At 42.7% G+C, this 25686-nt stretch overlaps 1 protein-coding gene and 2 long non-coding RNA genes across 3 annotated transcripts; 2 read left to right on the top strand and 1 right to left on the bottom strand.

The window, feature by feature from the left end:
- Positions 1 to 8758: 8758 nt before the first annotated feature.
- LOC115937532 (uncharacterized) lies at positions 8759 to 16058 on the bottom strand. Its single transcript, XR_004072798.2, has 3 exons — positions 15909 to 16058; positions 14650 to 14823; positions 8759 to 9343 (listed from the first exon to the last, which is right to left on the bottom strand). It is a non-coding gene; the product is annotated as an uncharacterized LOC115937532 (long non-coding RNA).
- A 102-nt stretch (positions 16059 to 16160) lies between these two features.
- On the top strand, positions 16161 to 21820 carry UQCRFS1 (ubiquinol-cytochrome c reductase, Rieske iron-sulfur polypeptide 1). Its single transcript, XM_006748655.3, has 2 exons — positions 16161 to 16431; positions 21000 to 21820. The coding sequence occupies exons 1-2, from the start codon at positions 16218 to 16220 to the stop codon at positions 21608 to 21610; spliced, it is 825 nt and encodes a 274-aa protein (XP_006748718.1). The 5' UTR covers positions 16161 to 16217; the 3' UTR covers positions 21611 to 21820.
- Positions 16438 to 17689, top strand: LOC145717564 (uncharacterized). Its single transcript, XR_014140882.1, has 2 exons — positions 16438 to 16868; positions 17249 to 17689. It is a non-coding gene; the product is annotated as an uncharacterized LOC145717564 (long non-coding RNA).
- Positions 21821 to 25686: the final 3866 nt, after the last annotated feature.

The following is a 25686-nucleotide window of genomic DNA, read 5'->3' as shown; positions in this document are numbered from 1 at the left end:
AGATGGACTCTGAAAAACAAACTGAGGGTTCTAGAGGGGAGGGGGGTGGGAGGATGGGTTGGCCTGGTGGTGGGTATTGAGGAGGGCACGTTCTGCATGGAGCACTGGGTGTTGTGCTCGAACAATGAATCATGGAACACTTCATCTAGAACTAATGATGTAATGTATGGGGATTAACATAAGAATAAAAAAAAAAAAAAGATGAACACTTTGAGCAAGTTGAACTTTCAAAAAAGCAAACATTAATAGAAGACAAAATAATAATGGTTATGGTTGGTTATTCATGCTGCTATATATAAGATTATGATGTCAACACTTCCATTTGAAACTCTTATTTTCCACAATTTATAACTTGGTTATAAAGAATAAAGTCACAGTGTTCTAAGTTAGTGTTACAGTATCAATCGGGAAAGGATTACTTTTTCTTCCCTGTGTTTAAAAATAGCTTCATTATATAATAAATTAACAACTTAAAATTTCTCCAGGTGTGGAAAATGGCTTTCAGTACCTAGATGAACCAGGCCATTGACAGTGATGGTAGCTCTCTGACCTGGCTGCTCTTGGAGTCCACTTGGGGGTGACTCTTAGCCCAGTTTGGGGCTGGGGGTTTCTGGTTACTGCCACACACCTGCTTTTGTTTTTACCTGCCCAGTAGTCTAAGACCCTTTCCTCCCTGAGGTACCCTTTTCTGCCATCCCTTTCCTTCCCCAAGGCTTGGTAGACATGCATTCATTTGCCTATTCATTCATTCAAAGTTTATTCACTGAACACATACAGCGTGACAAGCCACATGTTATGGGTCACAGTGGTGAGCAGAGAAGATACGGGAAAACTGAGAAAGCCCTGGAGTTCCTTATATTAAAATATAGTATTGTTTCATTTTGGATTCCATGGGGCAGTCCATATTTGGGTTCTTCAAAGTCCTAATCTGGCTGCAGCAGACACCACTGGCTCCCCACAGTAGTGAACAAAAGAGACTATAAATGAGTAGGGAAAGAAATAAGAATCATCATTTCAGGTGGTGATGAGGAGTATAACAAAGAAATAAAAGGATGTGAGATTGATAGTGACGGGTGTGGAGGTGAGGAGACCAGTTTAAACTGGGTATTAATTGCAGGCTTTAAGGGGCGGTGGCATTTACCTTGAGAACATGACAAAAGGGATCCAGCTGTGTGAAGACCAGGGCAGTGGTGTGTACCAGGCAGAGGGATAGCTGATGCAAAGGCCCTGAGTTTGAAGTGAGTTTGGCATGTAAGAGGACAACAAGGTACCCAGGAAAACTGGAGCACTCAGAGCAGGTGAGGCAGTGGTCTGGAAGGGGCAGGGCCTAGAAGGGCAGGTGAAGAGCCTGGCTAGAATTTTAAGTCACTTTCGTCAGAACCCTAGGCCCTTATCCATAGGATTCCTTCCTATCCTATCTTCCTCATGCAGTTGTTGAAATAGAAGCAAGTGACATTCTGTTGGTGGGAATGCAAACTGGTGCAGCCACTCTGGAAAACAGTATGGAGGTTCCTCAAAAAGTTCAGAATAGAGCTACCCTATGACCCAGCAATTGCACTACTAAGTGTTTACCCCAAGGATACAACGTAGTGGTCGGAAGGGGCACACCAATATTTATAGCAGCAATGTCCACAATAGCCAAACTATGGAAGGAGCCAAGACATCCATCAACAAATGAATGGATAAAGAAAATGTGATTAGATAGATAGATAGATAGATAGATAGATGATAGATCGATAATGGAATATTACTCAGCCATCAAAAAGGATGAAATTTCACCATTTGCAATGACCTGGATGGAACTAGAGTGTATTATACTAAGCAAAATAAGTCAGTCAGAGAAAGACAAATACCATATGGTTTCACTCATTTGTGGGATTTAAGAAACAAAACAGATAAACAGAGGGGAAGGGAAGGAAAAGTAAAATAAGATGAAAATTGAGAGGGAGGCAAACCATAAGAGAAACTGAATTCTAGGAAACAAACAGGGTTGCTGGAGGGGAGGTTGGTGGGGGGATGGGGTAATTGGGTGATGGACACTAAGGAAGGCACTTGATGTAATGAGCACTGGGTGTTATATGCAACTGATGAGTCAGTATATTCTACCCCTGAAATTAAAAAAAAAAAAAAAAAAGAAGCAAGTGATCTTTGCTTTTTACCATTTCCCAAAGTAGGTTTTCTTAATTTACGTTTGAATTGTAATAATAATAATATAAACTCAATGTAAAAAAGTCAGATAATATAGAAAAATATAAAAGAGACAGTAAGAAATATTTAAATTCAATACAAAATATATAAAATGTAAAAATAATTCTACTATTCGAAGATGATATTTGATGTGCACTTCACTAGAACTTTTTAGTTTGCAAAATAGGTATTTATAGACACACACAAACACATTTAACAAAAACCTGATCATGTACACCCTGATTTATAAGCTGCTTTTTTCACTTAGCACATTGAATGTCACTTACCATGTCATTTAACATAGATCTACAATGTAACTTCAAATGATGGAAAAGCCATTTTATGAATGTACCCTAATCTAACCAATTCTTCATTAAGTCTGGGGATAATTGTTTACTGTTGTAAATAATACTACAGTGAGCATCTTTGCACATTCATTTTCACGCACTTGTCTCATGGTTTATTTTGGACACATTCCTGTAAGTGGTGTGGTGGGTCAAAGTCTTTGGGTTATGCATGCAGTTGCAGAGCTCCATCCTCAGAGGATGTGAGGGTCCCTGGTCAGGCCTCCCAGAAGAGCAAGAGAGCTGTCCCCACTCCCCAGGTGGCCAGAGCTCCAGGCCAGATCTGATCTCTCCAGCTGCATCTGCCTTGACTGAAGCTTCAGAGTTCTTGTGGCCCCTGTCTACAGTTGTCAACAGCAAGGCAGGCCAGGTTCTTTTATGACCTAGCTTTTCTTTCCACAGAAGTTCTAGGAAGTAGTTCATGTCAGGCAGGGTATCTAGCCTTTCAGACAAAGTTACAGGGAAAAGGGGTGGAGAGCCCCAGCTGGGGCCTGGGTACAGGGGGAGGTGAGACTTGACCTCCAGAACTTTCAGAAGTTCACATCCTGCTCGCGGGAAGAGGTCTACTGAGAGTGCCTGTCTTTTCCAGGCCAAGCCAGGGGAATGCCTCTCACTGCCTGAGCTGATGGAAGAACCAGTGACTCCCTCCAAGGAGACATCTGCCCAGTGCTAGACTGCCAGGCATGTTTGCTTCCCACCCTACTCTACCCCCATCAGTGGCACTGTCCTCAGGCCTGCCTTCTCCTCTCTCGCACCCACCTGTTCTCCCTTGCCCTCCTTTTCTTCCCTGTCGCACGCACCCAACCACCCACACACACACATACACACTGCATGTCCAGGCTCCCTCCTCCCCAGGCGTCAGGCTCTGTCTCCAGTCAGGGTAATCTCTGCCTGTACTTCTCTGTCCCTGAAGCACAGAGGACACATAAGCATTTGCTGACTTTGTTTCCACCAGCACAAATTTCTTGGGCCCCATCTGTGTGCATAACATGCCATTACAGATTGAATAGAAGAAATTCGGTCTTTCTGCTGCAGCTGTGGACAGAGCAATACTTCAGTGGGGGAAACTCTAGTGTGAAGCTCTATCCCCGCCCTAAGGAGTTTATTTAGTGGAGGCAGAATGTAGGGCGGTGGCTTGGAACCTAATGAGGGCATCAACAATACATCCTTCAGCAATCCAGAAGAGGGAGACTGGTGATAATCATAGTGCTAAAATACTAATCAGCATACCGTCTGCACTGCCCGAGACTGAGTGAGCCCTCTCCCCTCCTTCCCGGAAGGCACACACTCTTACTATCCCCCTTTTGCCATGAGAAAGCTGAGGCCAGGAGACATGGAATGAGATGCAGAGGCGGGCATTTCCCCAGGTCTGCCTGAGCCTTCCAGGGCTTCCCTGGGGAACATGGAGCTTGCACTGGACCTAGACCCAGAGGGGCATGTGTGGGAGGACACAGGGTGCTGCAGGTGAGCACCAACAAAGGCCGGGCCATTATTTGTTAATAACTCAGGCCTTTGTGCAGAGCCACTGGGTCCGTGGTTCTAGGCTTTCGTCTTTCATTGCCCCATCCCTCCCAGCTCTACATTAATAGGACAAATCATCAGTTATTTGGATTCAAATTTGACAAATCAAATTGCAAAGAATTAAATAAGTTGTAGATCAATACCATCCGAATGATCAATTAATCATTTCTTGTAATTAAAACTACCAATTCTTAATACCTTTCAGTTATATTTTATTGCACAATTTCTAATTCAGAGCTTTTAGGCAATTGTATTGATTGCAGGTATACTTATACTTGGTAATCAAGTAATTTATTAATCAGCACACCTCGTTATGGGAGATCCAATTTAATTACCATCACCTAGACACAGAAGGCGGGTTTAATTCAACTTGGGCTTTTCTTAAGATGTTGGAAGTTTACCATTTCATTCTGTTGTGTGGTTCACACAAAGTCCCTTCTTTTGTGAAAAAGATTTATAAGAAAAATAGGCAAGGGTACTTACAAAGCAGGTAAATGGACAAACTCAAATGGTTCTTCAAAATTGTTGTGGTTTTTTTAAAGATTTTATTTATTTATTTGACAGAGAGAGAGAGAGAGAGACAGCGAGAGAGGGAACACAAGCAGACGGAGTGGCAGAGGGAGAAGCAGGCTTCCTGCGGAGCAGGGAGCCCGATGCGGGGCTCGATCCCAGGATCCTGGGATCATGACCTGAGCCGAAGGCAGACGCTTAACGACTGAGCCACCCAGGTGCCCCCAAAATTATGTTTCAACTTTAATCTTTTTATAGAGGTTTTGCAACTTAATTTATTCCTGATATGCTTGGGAAAGTGCTCTCAAGATTTAGGGATGAAAGGGCCGTTGGACGTACAAATGGATGCTGCCTTCATGATTACCTTAAAATAAAAATTAAACACCAAGCACTTCACAATCGCCTTCCTTGTGTCCATCAATTTTGAAATAAATACAAGTAAAATTTCTTATTTAACCTATGAATTTATTATTCCAGTGACAATGCTGGACAACTGGAGTTTGACTTAACTTCCCTTAATGTTTTCTGAGCATCGTTATGAAAGGGAAACAATGACCTAGTAATTCTGCGTGCAGATCCTGCAGTGGCCCTGGATGGGCCTGAGCCTCCTTCTTGCTTCACATTCAAGGCCTCAGGGATGTCTTGGAGTGTCAAGGAGCCTAGTCCTCTCCAAGATGAAGGGGCCTCTGTTGGCTCTTGTTCGGCAAACATGGGATCCAGGTAGTAGTCTGGATCTCAGATTCTCCTGAGTATTGGGCAAAGTTTCCACAGAGGTTTTGAGTTGAGTCCAAGCTGAGTGGGTCCAGAACTTCAGAAGATACAGAGCTCTGATACCCTGGGGCAGAGGGAGGGGAAGCTGGGGAGGAGGGAGACACTCTAACACCTTCTTTGTCCTCTACGGGCTGCCAAAATTTTCAACTTATCCCTTCACTTACCCCCCACCTCTCTGACTACTATCTTCCCTCCAGAAAATGTATAATTCTCCATGAAAACAGCTTATCCTAGAACCATCTCTCCCAGGATTCTTCCCACTCTGCAGGGAGTGGGGAGGAAACCCTAACATGCCACATGACACATGGAAGACACAGTGCTCCCATGTGAGAACACATTTGCTCACCTTCCATATTGAGCTCTTGTGGAGTTGTGGAGCCCAAGGCAAGCAGGTAAAAAATGGGACAGCCCCATCCCATGCTGCTGCATGCTGTATGCAAGGCTCTTCACGATGGGGCACTGTGGTAGGCTGAACTCTAAGATGGCCCCAAGATTCCCACCCCTGGTTTATACCCCCTGTATGCTCTCTTCCTCTTGATGGTAGGTGGGCCTGACCTAATCAGGTGAGCCCTTGTCAAAGAGAGTCTAGAGGTTGGGGGTGGAAGAGGTCAGAGAGATCCAAAGATGGAGATTCTCCTGCTGGTCTTCAAGGAACAGCTGCCACGTTGTGGAGAGGGCAGTGTGGCAGGGAACTGTGGTGGCCTCTAGATGTCAAAGGCCTCTGCCCAACCACAAGGAACTAGGTTCTGCCAGTACCCAGTGAGCTTGGAAAAGGATTCTGGGCCTCAGGTGAGATCACATAGCCCTGGCTGACACCTTGAATACAACAGGGTGAGACTCTGAGCAGAGGACACAAATGAGCCAGGCCTGGACTACCGACCCACAGAACTGAGATAATAGATGAACATTGTTTTGAAAAGCTAAGCTTGTGATATTTGCTACACAATAGAAAACAAATAAAGGCCTCACTCTCCACCTCCAGGAGCCTCTTCTCTCCCACATAGCTTCTACTCTGCCCACTTGAAACTACTCGCCTCCATTGCTGCCTTCAAGCCTCTGGGGATGTGAGGTCCCTTCTGCCTGCTCCCCTTCTCCTAGAAGCAGACCCTGAGACAACAGTTGAGAGATGATGTTTATCTGGGAGGGAGAATGTGAGGCAAGGAAGGGAAGGCAGCCTGTAGTGTTATCAAACCAGTTACCACCATGGGCAACTGGAGCTGAATATCACACGCGAACCCTGGAGGCCAGTGTAGAACACACAGAGTTTCCCATCCAAAGGAAGGCAGTGAAGAAGCTGTCAGCCATTGTTGAAGGGCTGCTGGGGGTGGGGCGGCCTCGTTACTCTCGGCATTCCTAGCCTGCAGTGTGGGCAAAAGAGTTTTCAGACAGAGAGATTCAGGGGCTGGCACCTGGAGGTCCAGGGAGGGGATACAGGAAGGACCTTGCAGCACCTGCTACACCTGCTTTTCTACCTGCTTCCTCTGCCTGCATCTTCATGGCTAGGCTCACGTCCCCCTCACCAAGAGCACCATCCCCTGGGTCCTCCTGTTTGATCACGCTCTTCCATGGAGCCTTTGCTCTTTTAGCACTTGGCCTTGTTTTGTACATCTGTTGGTGTCTTCTCATTGAGTGTCACACAACTGGGCACACAGCATGGCTGTCCCCCTGAAACCATGAGCCTCTCCAGGTTGGCACCTGAGTCCCCAGCTCCAGCCAGAGTCTGGTATCTCGTAGCTTCTCAACATCCATTCAGTGGTTGGATACATGAATCATATTTTTTCTGAGGTACGTATTTCCCTCAACATGGTTGAACTAGGTGATTTCAACCCTCTCCCACCATCCCGGCACTCCCTTCCTCTCGTCCTGCTCTCTCTTCTCCATAGAACAAATGGCCATCTGGTATATATGTTTGTTGTCTATCTTCCTCACCTAGAGTGTAAGGTCCTGAAGGCCAGACACGTTTGTTTATTCTGTTCACTGCCGTATTGCTGGCAGGGGGCACACAGCATTACCTGGCATATAGAAGTCACTGGGTAAAGATCTTTTAAATGAATGCATGATACCCCAAGAGTCCTTAATTATAATAATATTAACGTACTGAGCAATTCCCAAACTTTATTTCATCTTGACAACATACCTCTGAGATAGGTATTATCTCCATTCTCAGATGAGGAAATAGGCTCAGAGGGGTTCAGTAACTTCCCCAAGTGACTCAGGCAGCAAGTGTCAGCCTCACCCAGGGGCCTGGGTTCTTAGCAAATATTCTATATACATGAGTTTAATTAACTCGATAAATTTTTCGGGGGGCACAAAATACAATCAGGGTGTAAAAAGGCGGAGGAGAGTTTTTGGTGTTACTGCAGCAGCTTGCTTGGCAAAAGATGGATGTGTGGCTGATAGGAAAACTGATATGGTTTTCAACAAAGCCTGCAAATTAATCATACTTAATGAATGTGACTAATGTGTTAAAGGAACGAGCGATTAAAATATTAGCACGTCTGAACTTCTCCTCCCTGGCTAATTTCTTCTCCTCCCTAGGGTTACCATCTTTCAAAGAGGTAGGGACACAGAATCATGGAAACGGATTTTATGGAACAGAAATGCATTTTAAATGGCTTAAATTGGGGACAGTCTGTGCAGTTCTCAAGTGGCTGTCAGTCTTCACATCTCGCTGCTCAAGCGAGGGACGTGGGCTGAGGGGAGAGGCTGAAACTGTCACAGCAACTGGAACTGGAAATGGGAAGCCAGGCATCTCCTGGGGTAATGGCGTGGAAACAGGAGACAGACGTGGGGGCCCTTCAGCGGGAGGCTGATTGCCTTTCCATTTAGGTACAAGGTGAGATCAAAGTGGCTGAGGCTTGTCTCCTGAGGCAGGCCATAGGCGGCTCACTGGCTCTGCACATTATCCAGGATCATAGGCAGAACTGATGTGTTATAAATACGTCCTGAAGACGATCTCTGGGGAATACAAGCACAGTCTTCTTAGAACACACTCCCCTCCCTGGCTCCACACACACATACCCATTGCCCAGATGGATGTAAGACTATAGGGAATAAGAAGTATCTCAAAATACAATTCAGACTTGGGACTGGGAGAGTCCCTTGGTTTTTTTTTGTTTTTGTTTTTATTTTTTTATTGTTATGTTAATCCCCCATACATTCCATCATTAGTTTTAGATGTAGTGTTCCATGATTCATTGTTTGTGTATAACACCCAGTGCTCCATGCAGAACATGCCCTCTTTAATACCCATCACCAGGCTAAACTAACCCATCCTCCCACCCCCTCCCCTCTAGAATCCTCAGTTTGTTTTTCAGAGTCCATCGTCTCTCATGGTTCGTCTCCCCCTCCGATTTCCCCCGAGAGTCCCTTGTTTTCCTGACATTCTACTACTTTTGGCAACAGATCAGGTTTGTTTTGGAATTGCATAAACCTGAGGTCCCACACTCAGAGGCCTCAGCGGATAGGCAGGTAATGTAACTCAGTGAAGTAGACAGGATGAGGGAGAACCCAGATCAGCAAGCATTTACCTCATTAGGATCTAGGACTAATGTGGTTAGATCTTCCAGTTTTTAGAGAAAAAACAAATGTGTACATGTGTGGGAGTGTGTGTGTGTGTGTGTATTAGTTTCTTATTGCTGCTGTGACAAATTACCACAAATTTAGTGGCTTAAAACAACACAAATTTATTGTTTTATAATTCTGGAGGACAGAAGTCTAAAATGGGTCTGCAGGGCTCTGTTACTTCTGGAGGCTCTAGGAGACAATCTGTTTCCTTGCTTTTCCCAGCTTCCAGAAGCTGCCCCAACTCCATGGCTCCAGGCACCATTCTTCCTTCTTCAAAGTCAACAGTACAACATCTTCTCCCTCTGATCTCCTGCTACTCTCTGATAAGGACCCTGTCATTACAATGGGCCCTCCCAGACGATCCAGGATAATCTCTCCATCTCAAGATCCTTAATCACATCTGTAAAGTCCTTTTGCCATGTAAGGTAACACATTCCCAGGTCCTGGGGATTTGGACACACACATCTTTAGGGAGGGCATTATTCTGTCTATTACAAAGTGTATGCTGGAATACTCAGAATTTGTAAATGCTATTTTACATCATTATGTAAATTATTAAATATTATTTGACATTTAAGTTATTAAATATTATTTAATAGAAATTATTAAAATTATATTTGAGGTTTAAATTACTGAGTATGTCATACTGTCACCAGCTAGACCAAGCCCTGGCTTATACAGCCCACCTGCTTGTACTCACTAACCTTTGTCTTACAATTTTCCTGAAGCTCTTCTTTCTGGCTTTCCTTGACTCAGGCCAATGAAACCCGAAACCACCCCCCCAGATGAAGGCCACTGCCCTGACAAGACCTCACTCAGGCCCAGACCACCCAGCCCCTTTGAGCTAAACCTGCCTGTTCAGACAGACCATGGAGTGACCCCTGGAATGACCTATAATTACCTTTACCTCATTATAACACTAAAATTTCTGCCCAAAGAGGAGCCTCAGCCTCATTTATATAACATACCACGTATGTATAGACACGTTTCCTTCAGGTGCATGTCTGACCTTACACCCACCTCTATACAGGATAACAAGACTTTCCTATCTAAATATTCACCCTAATCCTAGACAAAAGGAACCCATCCACCCTTTCTCAGGGAGTCACGACTTTGGAAGCCATTCCCTACGATCTCCTTATTTGCTGCAAATAAAAGTTTTCTTTGTGGGACAACTCCACCTGGTGCAGTTTCTGACTCCACAAGGAGGGAACTCACATTGGTTCTGTTACAATATCAAGAGGTCTTGGGCAGGACTGAGTAGGAGAAGAGAGTAGAGCTCCAGTCTATGACCTGTGACCTCTGATTTGAACAAGCCATTCATTTGCTAAAAGGCAGGCTTTTTCTCATGCCTCCTCCATCCTTGTTCTTTCATACACTTTGCTCTTCAGAGTTCTTGGGAACTGACAAGTTTACCAAATATTTACATTCCCAGGTCCATGGCTATCTCCCCCCGCCCCAACCATCACCCTTTATCCCTCACCCTCTGATTGACAAAAATAACATTTATTAGGCTCTTGTTATGTACCAAAGACTAAGTACTTCTTTTATTCTTACAGCAATTTCATTTTTATCCCCATTTTGCAGATGAGGAATCTGAAGCTCACCACTGCCTAAAGTCACACAGCTGTAAGGAGCAGAGCTGGTATTCAAACCAGATTGTTTCCCTCTACAGTCCATCAAGATGTAGCATTTAAGGAAAGAGAAGCTGAAGCATGAAAGCTAACAGCCTGTTTAGTTAAGACAAAACAAAAAACAAAAAACTAGCAAGTAGAAACCAGAATGATCTACATAGGTCCAACTTCCAATGTGCCTGCTACTCCTGGATTCCAGCCTCCATCTCCCATGAGAGGACAGATATTCAGCCACAGATTACCCTCTTCCCTGCTGTAACTCTGGACTGGAACCCAGAACAAATGGGCTCCTTTACTTATTGATGTCCTGTCTTTGAGGGAGTGATATCATCAAAATGGCAACACAAGAGACTTCAGTCTCTGTCTCCCCCACAAGGTCAACAATTAGACAGTGATCTCAAACAAATACAGCTCTGGAAGAACTCTGGGGTCCACTTAAGAAACTTTAGCAACATAGTGAACAAAAAACCTGAGAAGAACTGCACAAGAAGAGAAGAAAGCAAGCTTCATATTACTTAAGTCAACCCTTCCCCCAAGCTGGCATTGTTCAGTGCCAAGAGAAAATGTCCCAGCTAGGAAGAGTTCTCCATGCCAGGAAAGGAAGTGCAGGGAAAACCACTGGCTTCCCCAGCCTTTCAGGGGCACTGCACGGAGGTCCTGCTTCAGTTTCACTGCACTTAGAATGGCAAAGTAGAGATGTATGGAGACAGCTAGGGACAGGGAAGAAAAATAGGGGCTACCCGAATCAACCATGCAGCAGGAGCACTGGGCTTCACAATGACCTGCTCTGCAGGGAACCACAGCAGATTTCTCCACTGAAGAAATAAATGGCCACTACAGCTGCTGTGGAATTCCTGCAGATTTCACCAGCCTTTGCCCCACAGGTATCATATTTGATGCTGCCAGCTGCACCCCCTCATCCCCACCGGAGCTTAGGAACTATACTAGGGGCAGCTAGCTCGGGCCTCTGAGGCTGCACAAGGGCAAGATGCCAGGCTAGACCCCTGTGGCTGGCCACCTACCACCACGTGTGTGCTTGGGGCTCTCCCCTCCAGCTGTGCCTTCATGCGACTGCCCTGATGCCCACCACTATCTTCTCTGCAGTGCTCATGCTTGGGGGGAGACTGAAGCCACAGGAGCGTGTGCCAACAGCCTGGACCCCACCAGCTGCCAGTGAGCCCATAATTGGCCCTGGCCATTGCTACCTGTCTTGACTCTCACCACTGTGTTTGTGTCTGCAACTGGCCCCTGCCCCTATATAGGCACCTGTGGCTGGCCACCACAGACCAGTGTGTGCACGCTACCGACTCTGGCACCACCAGTGTCTGCCACGGTGCCTGACCACTGAACTTGGTGGCACTTCTAAGGATCCCAGCAGCCCTTGCAGAAGGATCACAAAGTTGTTGCTTTTGAACCCCTGAGCCAAAGAGACAACATGCAACCCCCACAAACCCGATGCAGCCACATGCCTCCAAACTTGGTGTCCTGCATCACTAGACGCAGGGTCACAACATGTGCCCCTATCCACAGATAAGTCTTCCTTTCCTGAAGTCAGTCCACAAAGTCTGGAAAAGGTGACTGCTTCTTCAAATGCACAGACACTGATGAAAGGCAACACAGACAACCAAGAATCAGGGAAACACAACTCCACCAAAGCAATATAGTCAACCTCCAGTAACTGGGCCCAAGGACCTGGAGATCCAGGAGTTGTGCAACAAGTAATTCAAAATAATTATTCCATAGATGCCTAGAGAGCTACAAGAGAACACAGATAAACAAGTTAATGATACAAGAAAACAATATAAGGACAAAATGAGAAGAACAAAGAGATAGAAAACATGAAAGAGAACCAAACAGAAATTTTGGAACTGAAGAACAAAATGACTGAACTGAAAAACTGAATAGAAAGCTTCAACAACAGACTTGACCAAGCAGAAGAAGGAAATCAATGAGCTAGAAGACAGATGAACTGAGATTCTCCAATCAGAGGAGCAAAAAATTAAAAGAATAAAGGAAAGAAGGAAGCCATAGGACTATGGGACACCATTAAGAGAAACAATGCATGCATCTTGCATATGGAACATTCTCCAGCTTAGATCATATGAAAAGTCATAAAACAAGTCTTAGCAAATTTAAGAAGATTGAAACACAATTGAGAGCCCAGAAATAAACCCTCACATATATGGCCAACTAATATTTGGCAAGGGAATCAAAAATACTGAAAGGAGGAAAGGATAGTGTCTTCAATATATGGTGTTGGGAAAGCAGGATGACCACATGGGGAAGAACAAAACTGGACCCCTATCTTACATCATTCACAAAAATTAAATCAAAATGGGTGAAAGGCTTAAACATTGGAACAGAAACTGTAAAACATAGGGGAAAATCTCCCTGACATTGGTCTTGGCAATAATTTTTTGGATATGACACCAAAAACACAAGCAACCAAAGCAGAATTATTAGGTGAGAGTATGTCAAACTAAAAATCTTCTGCACAGCAAAGGAAACCATTAACAAAATGAAAAGGCAACCATTAGAATGGGAGAAGATACTTGTAAATCATGTATCTGATAAGAGATTAATGGTCAAAATATATAAAGAGCTCATGCAACTCAACAGCAACAAAATAAACCATCTGGTAAAAAATGGGCAGAGGATCTGAATAGACATTTTCCCAAAGAAGACACACAAATGGCAACAGGCACATGAAAATGTGCTCAACATCATTAATAATCAGGAAAATGCAAATTAAAACCACAATGAGCTATCATTTCACACCTGTTAGAAAGGTTATTATCAAAAAGATCAGGTATGACAAATGCTGGTGAAGACTGGAGAAAAGGGAACCCTTGTGCACTGTTGGTGGGAATGTATCTTGGTACAGCCACTATGGAAAATAGCATGGAAGTTCCTTGATAAATTAAAAACAGAACTACCATATGATCCAGCAATCCTAGTTCTGGGTATATATCAAAAGGAAATGAAAACAGGATCTCAAAGAGATATGGGCACTCCCATGTTCATTGCAGCATTATTCACCATAGCCAAGATATGGAAACAACTTAAATGTCTGTCAATGGATGAATGGATAAAGAAGATACGGTATTATTCAGCCATGAGAAAGAAGGAAATCTTGCTATTTAGGACAACATGGACGAACCCTGAAGGCATTATGATCAGTGAAATAATTCAGATAGAGAAAGACAAATATTGTATGATCTCATGTATATGTTGAATCTAAAGAAGTGGAACTCAAAGAAACAGAGAGTACAGTGGTGGTTACTAGGGGCTGGGGGTTGTGGGAGATGGGGAGATGTCAGTCAAAGAGTATAAACTTCCAGTTAGAAGATGAATAAGTTCTGGGGATCTGATGTACAGCATCGTGATTATAGTTATTATAGTGTATTATATATCTGAAAATTGCCAAGAAACTAGATCATAAGTGTTCTCACCGCAAAAAAAGGAATGATAATTCTGTGGTGTGATTTAGGTGTTAGCTAATACTATGATGGTAATCAAGTTGTAGTATAAGTGTATCAAGTCAACATATTGTACATCTTAAACTTACACATGTTGCATGTCAATTATATCTCAATAAGGCTGAAGAAAATGATGTGTCTTTGGGTAGGTCATTTGTCACCTTTGTATCTATTTCTTCCTCTATAAAATGGCAAGAGTTATTTTTATTGTTATGGACATTTACAGAGCACTCACTGTGTGCCAGGCATGATTCTTTGCACTTTAATATATTAGTCCAATTGATCCCTAAAATAACCCTTTGGCGATAAATACTGTTATTATCTTCATTTTACGGAAGAAAAGCTGACACACATGCAGAGGTTATATATAACTCATTTTAGGATTATAGTTTGTGAGTGGCAGAACTGGAATTAAACACAGAGTCTGGACCCTCTGGGCAAGCAAGTTCTACTCTGCTTACCCCACGATAAGGTTGTGAGGGCCTTACAAAGGTTCCTTCCTTTCTTCCCTCTTTCCATCCTCACTTACTCTTACCTACCTCAAAGGGCTGTAGTGACATTAAGTATGCTATTCTATGTAAAGCACTCAAACTGTGTATGGTGTGTGGTAGCTGCTCTGGAAGTGTCCATTCTTACCATCAGGGTTGTTGCTGGGGTGAGCCCAGGCCCAGACCTATGGGTAGCCAAGTGCGGCAGCCACTGAGGAGGACAATTCCAGTGTTGAGAGTACAACAGAGTCCCTGGGGCAATAACGATGGCCAAGACTTAGACCCTGAGCAGAGTCCAGGAAGTGGTCAGTGTGCTGTGGACCTAGAGAGAGGAACATAAATGTGGCAGGAGGAATTGAAGGATAAAAACAATACCAACAAACCTGGTGCTTAGCGTGTGGTGCCCCTTGTCGGTACGTTACACACATTAGTACATTTACTCCTTCCAGGTGGCATCATTAGCAACCCCATTTTACAGGTGAGGAAACTAAAGCATAGAGGGGTCAGGAAACTTGCCAAGGTCCCAGAGCCCACGCACACACAGCACAGAGAAACTTCATTTACTTAATATTTAAATTAACTCACTTTGACCTAAAAAAATGTAAAACAAACTTTATTTCACTATAGTCATTGGAAAATCAGTATCAAGACAAAATAAATACCATGAAAAGAAACAATATTATTAAATCCTCTACCCACTGATTCAACTGCCCAAGGGCTTTCAAGTCAAGGCCTATTCTCTTAAGGGGAGGCTGGCAAATGTTAGAGAGGAATTAACAACATATTAGCACCAAACTAGGACTTTCTCGTTGGTGTAAAATCAGAAGGATTGAAAGAGAAGTAAGAAAGAAAGAACTTTCTCACCATGTGATAGAAAGTGATTTAGGGACTCATCCCTGCATCTCCTGAAATCTCACTTAGGGAAACTGGTGATGGTCAAGAGCACAGACTCAGAAGACAGACTAACCCCTTTCACCCCTTGCTGGCTATCCTGTACTGGACAATAATCCCTCTAAACATCGGTTTCCTCATCAGTAAAATAGCTGTTACTTCACAGGAACCTTGACTATAAATGAAAGAATGAAGATTATGCACAAAATCTAATACACAGTAAATGCTTAATACACATAAGCCATTACCATTGTCATTATTATTAAGCTTTGCCCCTAAGTCCCTGGCTTTTTAAAAATTTATTTATTTTATTCTTTAGTTCGATAGTGCTAATAATAAACATTATAGTACACACATAATGGTCACTATATGCTTGGCTCTATTCCAGGTTTTACAAGTACATATAACCTAATATATATGTATATGCCCTAACATATGTTAAGAATTATTATTACCCCTATTTAATCTACTGTGATAACTTATTCTTATCCCTAGGTTCCTACAGATAGTTTTTACCCTGAGGGACGCAAAGTCGATCCACGGGACACTCCCGGAGGACTCCTTTGCCCACTTTCTTCCGGTTAGATCCCAGGACCAAAAGGCGCGCGGGGCGGACGCGGAAGGATGCACACCCTCCTCCCCGCCTGGCTCCGCCCTCAGCGTCTGCTCGTAGCCCTGCCTCTGACGCAGCGCCTCTTCAGGCTCGGGCACCACTTGGGCCGGCGCGCTGACGTCACGGGGCGCGCCTCCTGCGCCTCCTCGCGCCTGCGCCGCGGGCGGAAGGTCGTCCCTGTGACCGGCTCGGCGTTTGGAGAAGCTGTCGCCATGTTGTCGGTGGCCTCCCGTTCGGGCCCGTTCGCGCCCGTCCTATCGGCCACGTCCCGCGGGGTGGCGGGCGCGCTGCGGCCCCTGGTGCAGGCCTCGGTGCCCGCCACCCCGGAGCCTCCAGTGCTGGACGTGAAGCGGCCCTTCTTGTGCCGAGAGTCGCTGAGTGGCCAGGCCGCGAGCCGGCCTTTGGCCGCCTCCGTGGGCCTCAATGGTGAGCCGGGCTGAGGGGACCCCTTTTTCTCGCTCCCTCTTGCTCTGGACCCAGGGCACACCCGAGGAGGGTGGGGAAGTGGAGCGGAGCCCTGCTTGGGGGATTAAGTTTCCGGGCTGGGTCGACCTTGGGCAATCATTTGCACCTCCCGGGCCTCCGCTCTCACCGGTGCACGGACGCAGCTGGGGTGAGCGATCGCAGGTGACCTCCGGCCCTGGCCTCCCGTGCCTCTGAGGGATTGTTTCCGTTGGCGACCAGTCTGGGTAAACCACAGGCCAAATTTTGTACTTCACAGGATAAATTCAAGAACTCTGACGGCCGACCGTTTCAGCAAAGTCTGACAGATTTTGTTGCTTACAGGTCGTTTGACTTTGGGCAGATTTCTAAACGTGTTGCCTTACCAGTGAAATGGGTGAATGATTATACCAGTTTCGTAGGTAATGTCGTGAGTTTCAGATGGAAAAATTTACATAAAGCCATTAGCACATTTTGGGGCACTTTATACATGCCCAAAAAATAGGAACTGCTATTAATATTTGGGACGTTGTCCCGTTTCCCACCACCTGATCCCTTCAGTGCCCTTCTCTTTCACGCCCCCTCCCAACAACAACAACACACTAACACATGCCCCAAGGTCATTAATGGTGTAGAGTATTAGCAGCGTTTTCATTTGGTGGGCCGTTATTTTCACACTGTAATCAGTTTATTCCTCAAGAAGAGCAACAGGCAGAGGTTGATTTGAAAGACTGAGTTAGCCATCAACTCTCACCGAATCCTTCTCTATCTTTTGTGGCTTGTGTTCCATTTCTTTTTTCAGGCTCCGGATTGGAAATCCTGAAGTGGCAACCTGTAGGCCAGTGTGCCTGTAGTCTGCCCAACCTGCATAGTTTTAAAAGGAAGACGTCTTGTGTGTCTTAAAATGTTGGAATCTGGCAACACTGAACTCTAGTTTCTACATGGGAAAAGTCTAGTGTGCTGTGCACTGGCTGCCCTCTTAGTTGAGGCAAGCGCTCTTCCAGTTCATCACAGTCCTCACCAGACCTACTTCATTGTGTTACCTTCCTGGCCCCACTGACAGTTGATTTGGCAAGTAGGACAAGTAATGCTTGCCCTACAACTAAGTTGCCCCCATTCTTTATTCTTCCTCTATTCACCCTGTTCTCTACTGTAAAATAATCCACTCCATTTTTCATATTTCCAAGTCTTACCAGGTCAATCTCTGTTCAGGATCAGGTCAATAAAATCTTTTATTTGCTGATTCCTTTATGCTTTATAGTACATAACACTTTCCACTATTGTGTTTCCTGGTGACTCCCCTGACCTTGTGCTTGAGGGCATAGAGAAAAATCTCCTTTATTTTTCTATTTCCTACAACCTCAGATTTTGCATACAGTTCAGAATATTTGTGGATGAATAAAATGGTGTTTTTTTTTTTTTTTTTTTTTTGTTAGGGGGCACCGGTGGGTTTTGGAGACATTGTTCAGGGCATGAACAGAGTACACTAGCCCACCCTAAGCCTATTCTTTGGACCTGGAGGTGAGAAACAATAAGGGAGGAGAAAATTTCAACAGCAAAGGCAAAAAGGATCTTTGGAATTTGTCTAATGGCTAAAGGGTTTTTTCTAAAAATTAGAGGCTTACCTGACTTTTCCAAGAACTGGTAAATAATACAGAACCATAAGGCAAACTTTTTCTGTGATCATGTCTTCAGCTTGTAGCTTCAGTTCACATTAAAATCTCCTGTCTAGGGGCGCCTGGGTGGCTCAGTTGGTTAAGCGACTGCCTTCGGCTCAGGTCATGATCCTGGAGTCCCAGGATCGAGTCCCGCATCGGGCTCCCTGCTCAGTGGGGGGGTCTGCTTCTCCCTCTGACCCTCTTCCCTCTTGTACTCTCTCATTCTCTCTCTCAAATAAATAAATAAAATCTTTAAAAAAAAAAAAAATCTGTCTAGATGGTTTGTGGAAAGATAGTACTGAGGGTGTGAGAGGGGAGGATTCGATCAGGAGGATTCGATGAGGTAAGGAAGATTTCCAGGGCACATCAGAGTTCACCTTAAAAGAAAAAACAAAAACCTGTTTTGTTATAATCCCTTACGTTTTCTGTTTCTAGAAGTATCTGATTCTACTCGAGTTTAGATCTAGCTAGCATTTTTGCTGCTAAAGTCACACCTAATAAGAGTTAATGTAAGTTACTTAGAGAATGACTGTCACAATATGGCAGTTTAATTTCCCAAAGTGTTCATGGTGGTGTAGTATGATATAAAGTGTAACCTGCTAGATAAAAGGGGAGTAGACAACTGGATTTCTTGGACCACCAAATCTCCGGAAGAGAATGTCAAAACCATTCTATTTAATGTTCCTATACGTTTCCTTGTATGCTGTTAACATGGTCAGGGGTTGTAGATACTGTTTTTAATGTAAAGGATGAACTTAGGTTCCTTCATCTTTTAAGTATGATACACATCTTTCCTTTGTAATCCCAGACAGTACTAAAGGAAAGTAATTCATACTTGATCCCAAACCCCAGTCTACACTGACAGGTTTAGCATTAGGGAGAGGTAGAGTAGTATATAATGCAATGTCACTCTGCCATAGTTGTGAATCTCAGGTAGTCACTACCCATGTCCTGATCCCCTCCAAAAAATGTTGGGTTAGTCAGAAAAGTACATAGAATAATGTTGATAGGTTACCATTCTTTATGAATATAGTTGGCCCTTGAACAGCATGGGTTTGAACTGCACAGGTCCACGTCTGTGTGGATTTTTATATATATATAAATATGGTACAGTACTGCATATGTACTTTATGATTTTCTTAATAACATTTTCTTTTCCCTAGCTTATTTTAAGAATGCAATATATGATACATGTATATATAACATACAAAATATGTGTTAATTGACTGGTAAGGCTTCCAGGCAACAGTAGGCTGTTTTGAGGGAGTCAGAAGATAACAGAATTTTGATTGCATGTGGGCTTGGTACCCCAGAATCCTTTGTTGTTCAAGGGTGAATTGTACTTAGGGCTTCCATTGTTATTGACCTTGAGAACCACGTGAAGGTAGTTGATATAGTCTTTATTGTAATGTTTAACTGTTGAAGAAGTATATTAGGATGAGACAGCCTAGTAGACCAAGTAGAATTGCAACTTATATGAAAATGCATTTTATAAGTACATATTTCTTTTAGAAACAACACATTTTCTCAGTGAGGAATTTTTAGTGTCCCTCTTCTAAAAAGGAAACCTTGTGGCAAATTTCCTAAAATGCATATACAATTTGCAAAGAGATTTGCTTCCTGAAACATACTTAAAAGTGATGCCAGTAAGTTCATTTTTTTGTCAGATATTTCAAAATGGTATGGGACAAAGGACATAATATGTTTGTTGTTTTTTTTTTTTTTTTTAACAAAACTGGGGTGCGTGAGTTACTCAGTTAAGCATCTGCCTTCAGCTCAGGTGATGATCCCAGGACCCTGGCATGGAGCCTCCCTTGGGCTCCCTGCTCAGTGGGAAGTCTGTTTCTCCCTCTCCCCCTCCCCCTGCTTGCACATGCTCTCTCTCTTGCCTCTTTCTCTCTCTCTCTTGCTCACTCAAAGAAATAAAATCTTAACAAAACTACTTATATTCAACATACTACATAAATAGTAATTATTTGTTTATTTAACATTCGTTTGACACAAAGATCTGGCCTATTTAATTGGCCTGCAGTAGTAGTGTTTCAGTTGAGAGACCCACACCAGTGAAAAAGAAAGATAATGCCTTTACGCTTATAGAATTTATTGCCCTTGACTGAAAAGTGGGATATATGAAAATTTTGCTCTTTTATCCTGCACTAAATTGAAATAATTGGTTCTTTTGGATATTTCATTTGATGGTTGCATATTTTGATAAGGATGTTCTTTTTTGTCTATTAGTGGCTTTACTTGAAGTTAAAGTAATACTGATTTATGCTCCAGAGTATAAAATAGAAATCTCTAAATTTTCTGCAACTAAAGTTAAGCTGACAGTTCACAGAATGTTTATTATCTTGTAATAAGTATTTCATGAATTTTTAGCAGTTCTTTCAGCAAGTAGGTAGATAGGAATGTAAAGTTAGACATTTGGTTTAATAAGATGGTCACAAATCAACTTATTGGGTAGACTTAAGGAGTTTTAGGGTCCCTTGTAATCCAGAGAATGCGAGAGGTAGTTACCATAATTTTATGTCTCGGCAGGTTGAATTTTCAGGGATTTTAAAATATTGCTGTTTACAGTACTGTTTAACTTTTTAGATTTGATGCACTAAATTGTTAAGAATTCTGAATCAGTAGTGTTCAATCACGAGAAACTCAGTTTACACGTATAATCTTGTGATTTCTTACCAGTATGATAGGTAGTGATTGACCTCATTTCTTTTTCAGTATTTTATATGCTGGCACTGCCAACTTGACAATTTCTGAGATCAGTGAGTGCCATATTTCACATTTTTATAACTTGATTTTTGCTTATGAATTCACAAAGGTTATTTCCTGATGTATGTCCCTTTCACGGTACTCATCTAATTGTGTTTTTTAACTTTGTTTATTTCGCAGTCCCAGCTTCCATTCGTTATTCCCACACAGACATCAGAGTGCCTGACTTCTCTGACTATCGACGCACTGAGGTGTTAGATGCTACGAAGTCTTCAAAAGAGAGCAGTGAGGCTAGAAAAGCTTTCTCCTATTTGATAACTGCAACGACTAGTATAGGTGTTGCATATGCTGCCAAGAATGTCGTCTCCCAGTTTGTTTCCAGCATGAGTGCTTCTGCTGATGTGTTGGCCATGTCGAAAATCGAAATCAAGCTATCCGATATTCCAGAAGGCAAGAACATGGCTTTCAAATGGAGAGGAAAACCACTGTTTGTGCGCCATAGAACCAAGAAGGAAATTGAGCAGGAGGCTGCAGTTGAAGTGTCCCAGTTGAGGGACCCACAGCATGATTTAGATCGAGTAAAGAAACCTGAATGGGTTATCTTGATAGGTGTTTGCACTCATCTTGGTTGTGTACCCATTGCAAATGCAGGAGATTTTGGTGGTTATTACTGCCCTTGCCATGGGTCACACTATGATGCTTCTGGCAGGATCAGGAAGGGGCCTGCCCCTCTCAACCTTGAAGTTCCCTCATATGAGTTCACTGGTGAGGACATGGTGATTGTTGGTTAGAGACCTGGACTCAAGTTCTAGGCTCCTTTTGGTCTTCTTGTCACCTCAGAAGACTTAGAAGCAAGCCCTCTATACTTAAGTTGATTTGAAATATTTAAGAATTGCTAATAATGTATTTGCAAACATTAATGTGAAGTAAATTGAATTTAATGTTGAATGCTTTCAAGCATTCACCTAATAAAGCCACTGTTAAACATTGTTAACCTCAAAGACTTAAAAAGTGCAGTTTCTTTGATAGTTAATTCTATTTAAAAATTACAGGCCGGTGTACAAGATATTTGTGATATCTATAATCAACTTTCTCCATCTTCCTTCTTTGTGTCAGGGACACAGATTCTACAGTGCTAATGGTTAGACTGAGGTACAACTGGTCATTTCCAAGTCCTGGAAGATATTTATGGCATTGGCAGAAATAGTAGTATCCAGGTTTCCCGTCTTGTCTCTTGCACATGAGTCCTGGCTATGTGTGTCCTGCCCCGTCTCCACCCCTCTGCACCCCCCCCACCCACCCACCTCAAGTCTGTGTGGTGATGTTGAATATACTCTATGGGAGAGTCCTAAATGAGGTGTTAGCAGTTCGGAGGGTTTAGCCCCACTTCTAGGTAGCCGATTTCCTGCTTATGTGATAGGTCAGGAAATTTTCTTTTTCACATATGGGAGTAAGTTAGTATTTAGAATTTTTCAGTTTTAAGAGGCAGTGGTGGGATATTATCTGAGAAAAGCTTTCCAGAATGGGAGTGCTGCTGTTATTTTCTTCATCAGGTATGGATATTCATGTTCCCATTGCTCCTGCATCCACCCTATCAAGAGGCCAAAGTATCTGACTTACACTGTGTTAGTGTGAAAATGATCCTGCTGGTTTTGTTTCTGCAGTGATTACATTTTGAGGTATTTCAGTTGTATTTGCAGTCACCAATTTTCACCGTGAAGTGAAGGTGGGCACAGGGAGACATCAGGATCCACACCCACTTCTTGCTTTCTGCCTTCTACCTTCAGTTACACAAGTGAAACAAGACAGATCTGATACTCTCCCTGGGAACTGGGAGTGGGCTGTGCCCTTCGTTGAGAGTCAACAGCTACTTTGATAAGTTTGCCTTATCTTTGCTGTTTGGCCATGGGCCAGTAATACACCACTGGGTCCATCTTTGATCACATGTGCATTTGTAAGAAAGTAAATTAGATTAAGTGGTTAGGTCTTCCAAAGGGAACTGGCCGTCTAGGGTTCCAGTCTTTAAAATGGTAGCTAAGTGCGTCAAAAAGAAAATGTCCAAGTTTTTATGCTTATGAGCAGATATTTGGTTCATCTGTACCATTCTAGAAAGAAAGGTGTGCTAAATGGGGCTTATTATAATAGTATTTTATGTTCCGGTATTTGGGGTAAAAATATAAGACAAAAGGTGCCAAACATTGCTAGTTTACTAAAAGTAGTGAAGTTACATCATTGTGTATAAGCACAGTGGGTATGTAGTATTCATTAATATTTGGAGCATCTCACATGAAACATGGCCACCCCCCCCATCATGAGGCCATGAAATGTAGGTATTTGTTGGATATTTTATCATTGTAGTAAGATTCCTTTTTTCCTAATATTTATGAGGAAGATCATTTTACACTTTATTCTCATGCTACCTTTTTATGGTGCCAGTTGTCCACAATTTATTTTTTAAAACTATACCAATATATTTATTATAAACTGACAAAATTTGAAGTTGAATTGAGTTCCTACTTTCTTTTTAAAAAGCAGCAGGAACTATTCACTTCCTCAGGATATGCTAATGTAGGAGCTCATATATATTTTTACAGTCATAAAATTCTTAACTTGGAAGAACTTATGGGATGATAAATAAAAATTCCAATTTTTAATTTTAAGATGAATTATTAAGCCTGGAGTAGAGCCCTCAAAGCATTAAATGAATTCTTAGATCCCAACAAATCTGAGTGACTTTTTTGGGGGGGTTTGATTTTTCCTGTGTGTAAGTTTAAAGGAATTTTGTTCCTTTGGGCATAGCTGAAACTGCTGAGCTTTTAATATATCCATGTGTGGATTGAGTGAGTTGGGAGCATAGCGTAGTGGAAGTACTGGACTAGAATTTAGGGTTTTAATTCTGGCTTTGCCATTTCCTAGCCATCGAACCATGGGCCTGTTCCTTAACCTCTTTTGGACACTGTTTTCCCCCATCTGTAAATTTGGGATGGTTTCTAAGAGGCCTTCTGCCTTTAAGATTCTCTGAGCCTCTTCAACCCCCCCTGCCCCAATAATGGAAATAGTTTTCTTAGATAAATATTTGTTGTGTTTGCAGTATTTGGTACTTCAATAAACACATCCAAAGCATTTTAATCAACTGAACCAATCTTTTACAATAGTAGTGTTCAAACAGGGCAGCCTTCCTACTCAAGGGGGTGTTTGTGGCCATTATTTGATAGTCACAATGGCTGGAGGATGCTGCTGGTATTGGGATGGAGGGATCGGGGAGTGGGAACACAATACTCAGTTGTGAGGGGAACACAGGTCCACAAGCTAAAAACTGCTGCCCAAACCATCAGCACCACTTTCCTTTTTTTTTTTAATAAAATTTTTTGTTATGTTAATCACCATACATTACATCATTAGTTTTTGATGTAGTGTTCCATGATTCACTGTTTGCGTATAACACCCAGTGCTCCATGCAGAATGTGCCCTAATACCCATCCCCCCACCCCCTCCCCTCTAGAACCCTCAGTTTGTTTCTCAGAGTCCATAGTCTTTCATGGTTCATCTCTCCCTCCGACTCCCCACCCTTCATTCTTCCCCTCCTGCTATCATCTCTCTCTTTTTTTTTTTTTTTAACATATAATGTATTATTTGTTTCAGAGGTACAGGTCAGTGATTCAACAGTCTTACACAATTCACAGCGCTCACCAGAGCACATACCCTCCCCAATGTCTATCACCTAGCCACCCCAACCCTTCCACTCCCCACCACTCCAGCAGCCTTCAGTTTGTTTCCTGAGATTAAGAATTCCTCATATCAGTGAGGTCATATGATCCATGTCTTTCTCTGATTGACTTATTTTACTCAGCATAATACTCTCTAGTTCCATCCACGTTGTTGCAAATGGCAAGCTTTCATTCCTTTTGATGGCTGCATAATATTCCATTGTATATATATATATACACCACATCTTCTTTATCCATTCTTTTGTCGATGGACATCTTGGCTCTCCATAGTTTGGCTATTGTGGACATTGCTGCTATAAACATTGGGGTGCACGTACCCCTTCGGATCCCTACATTTGTATCTTTGGGGTAAATACCCAGTAGCAGCACCACTTTCCTGAAGAGAAATGCCCATACCCCATTATTACCCCCTCCCATGCTGAAGTGCTACCTTCATCTTTTCATGTTTGAAATGCCAAACAACTGCACTGTGACTCCCTGCCTGGAAAGGCCAAAAACAGGAAGTTTGCACGTTCCTAGATGTATCACAGGTGTTCTGTGCTGGAATTGGATTTGGTGGGCTGCTTATGTCTTCTGTGATATTTTGACTAATGATGTTAAACTTAAGTATCCCATTTAGTTTTTAAAAGAAGGCTTTGTTCCACAAATGACCAAGACAAGTAAAATTAATTGATACTATGCTAAATGGTTAGAGCAGACTTATGTTTGATTATTTCAGTGGAACAAAATCCTAGATATTAGGGGGAAATGACTTAAGGAAATTTGACCAGTTGGCATCCTGACATCAGATGATTAGCATGTACTTTTTTACTGGGAGTAAAGATTGGGACAATCTTGAGATTCCCTTTTTATTATGCGTTAAACAGAGTGGTTATAGAAAATGACCTTTCCAAAAACCCTAGCATTGTTTCTTTTTTTTTTTTTTTTTTTTTTTTTTTTTTTAAGGACATCAGTGACTTCAAATTTATTAACCATGAAATGCAACTGAGTAGACTATTACAGCTAATTTTTTGAAAATATTATAAAAAAATAAGATCATATTAAAAATACATTGTGCAGAAAAATACTAGTGACCTAATATTAGTGATAAATATGCTAAATAACTAATACAGTTTGTGAATATATACCAAAAATAATTA

The sequence above is a fragment of the Leptonychotes weddellii genome, chromosome 16 (genome assembly GCF_054177405.1).
Source record: "Leptonychotes weddellii isolate Sample4059 chromosome 16, ASM5417740v2, whole genome shotgun sequence".
Lineage (NCBI taxonomy): Eukaryota > Metazoa > Chordata > Mammalia > Carnivora > Phocidae > Leptonychotes > Leptonychotes weddellii.
The sequence above is the reverse complement of the archived record's forward strand: the minus strand, read 5'-3'. Positions and strand labels throughout refer to the sequence as shown.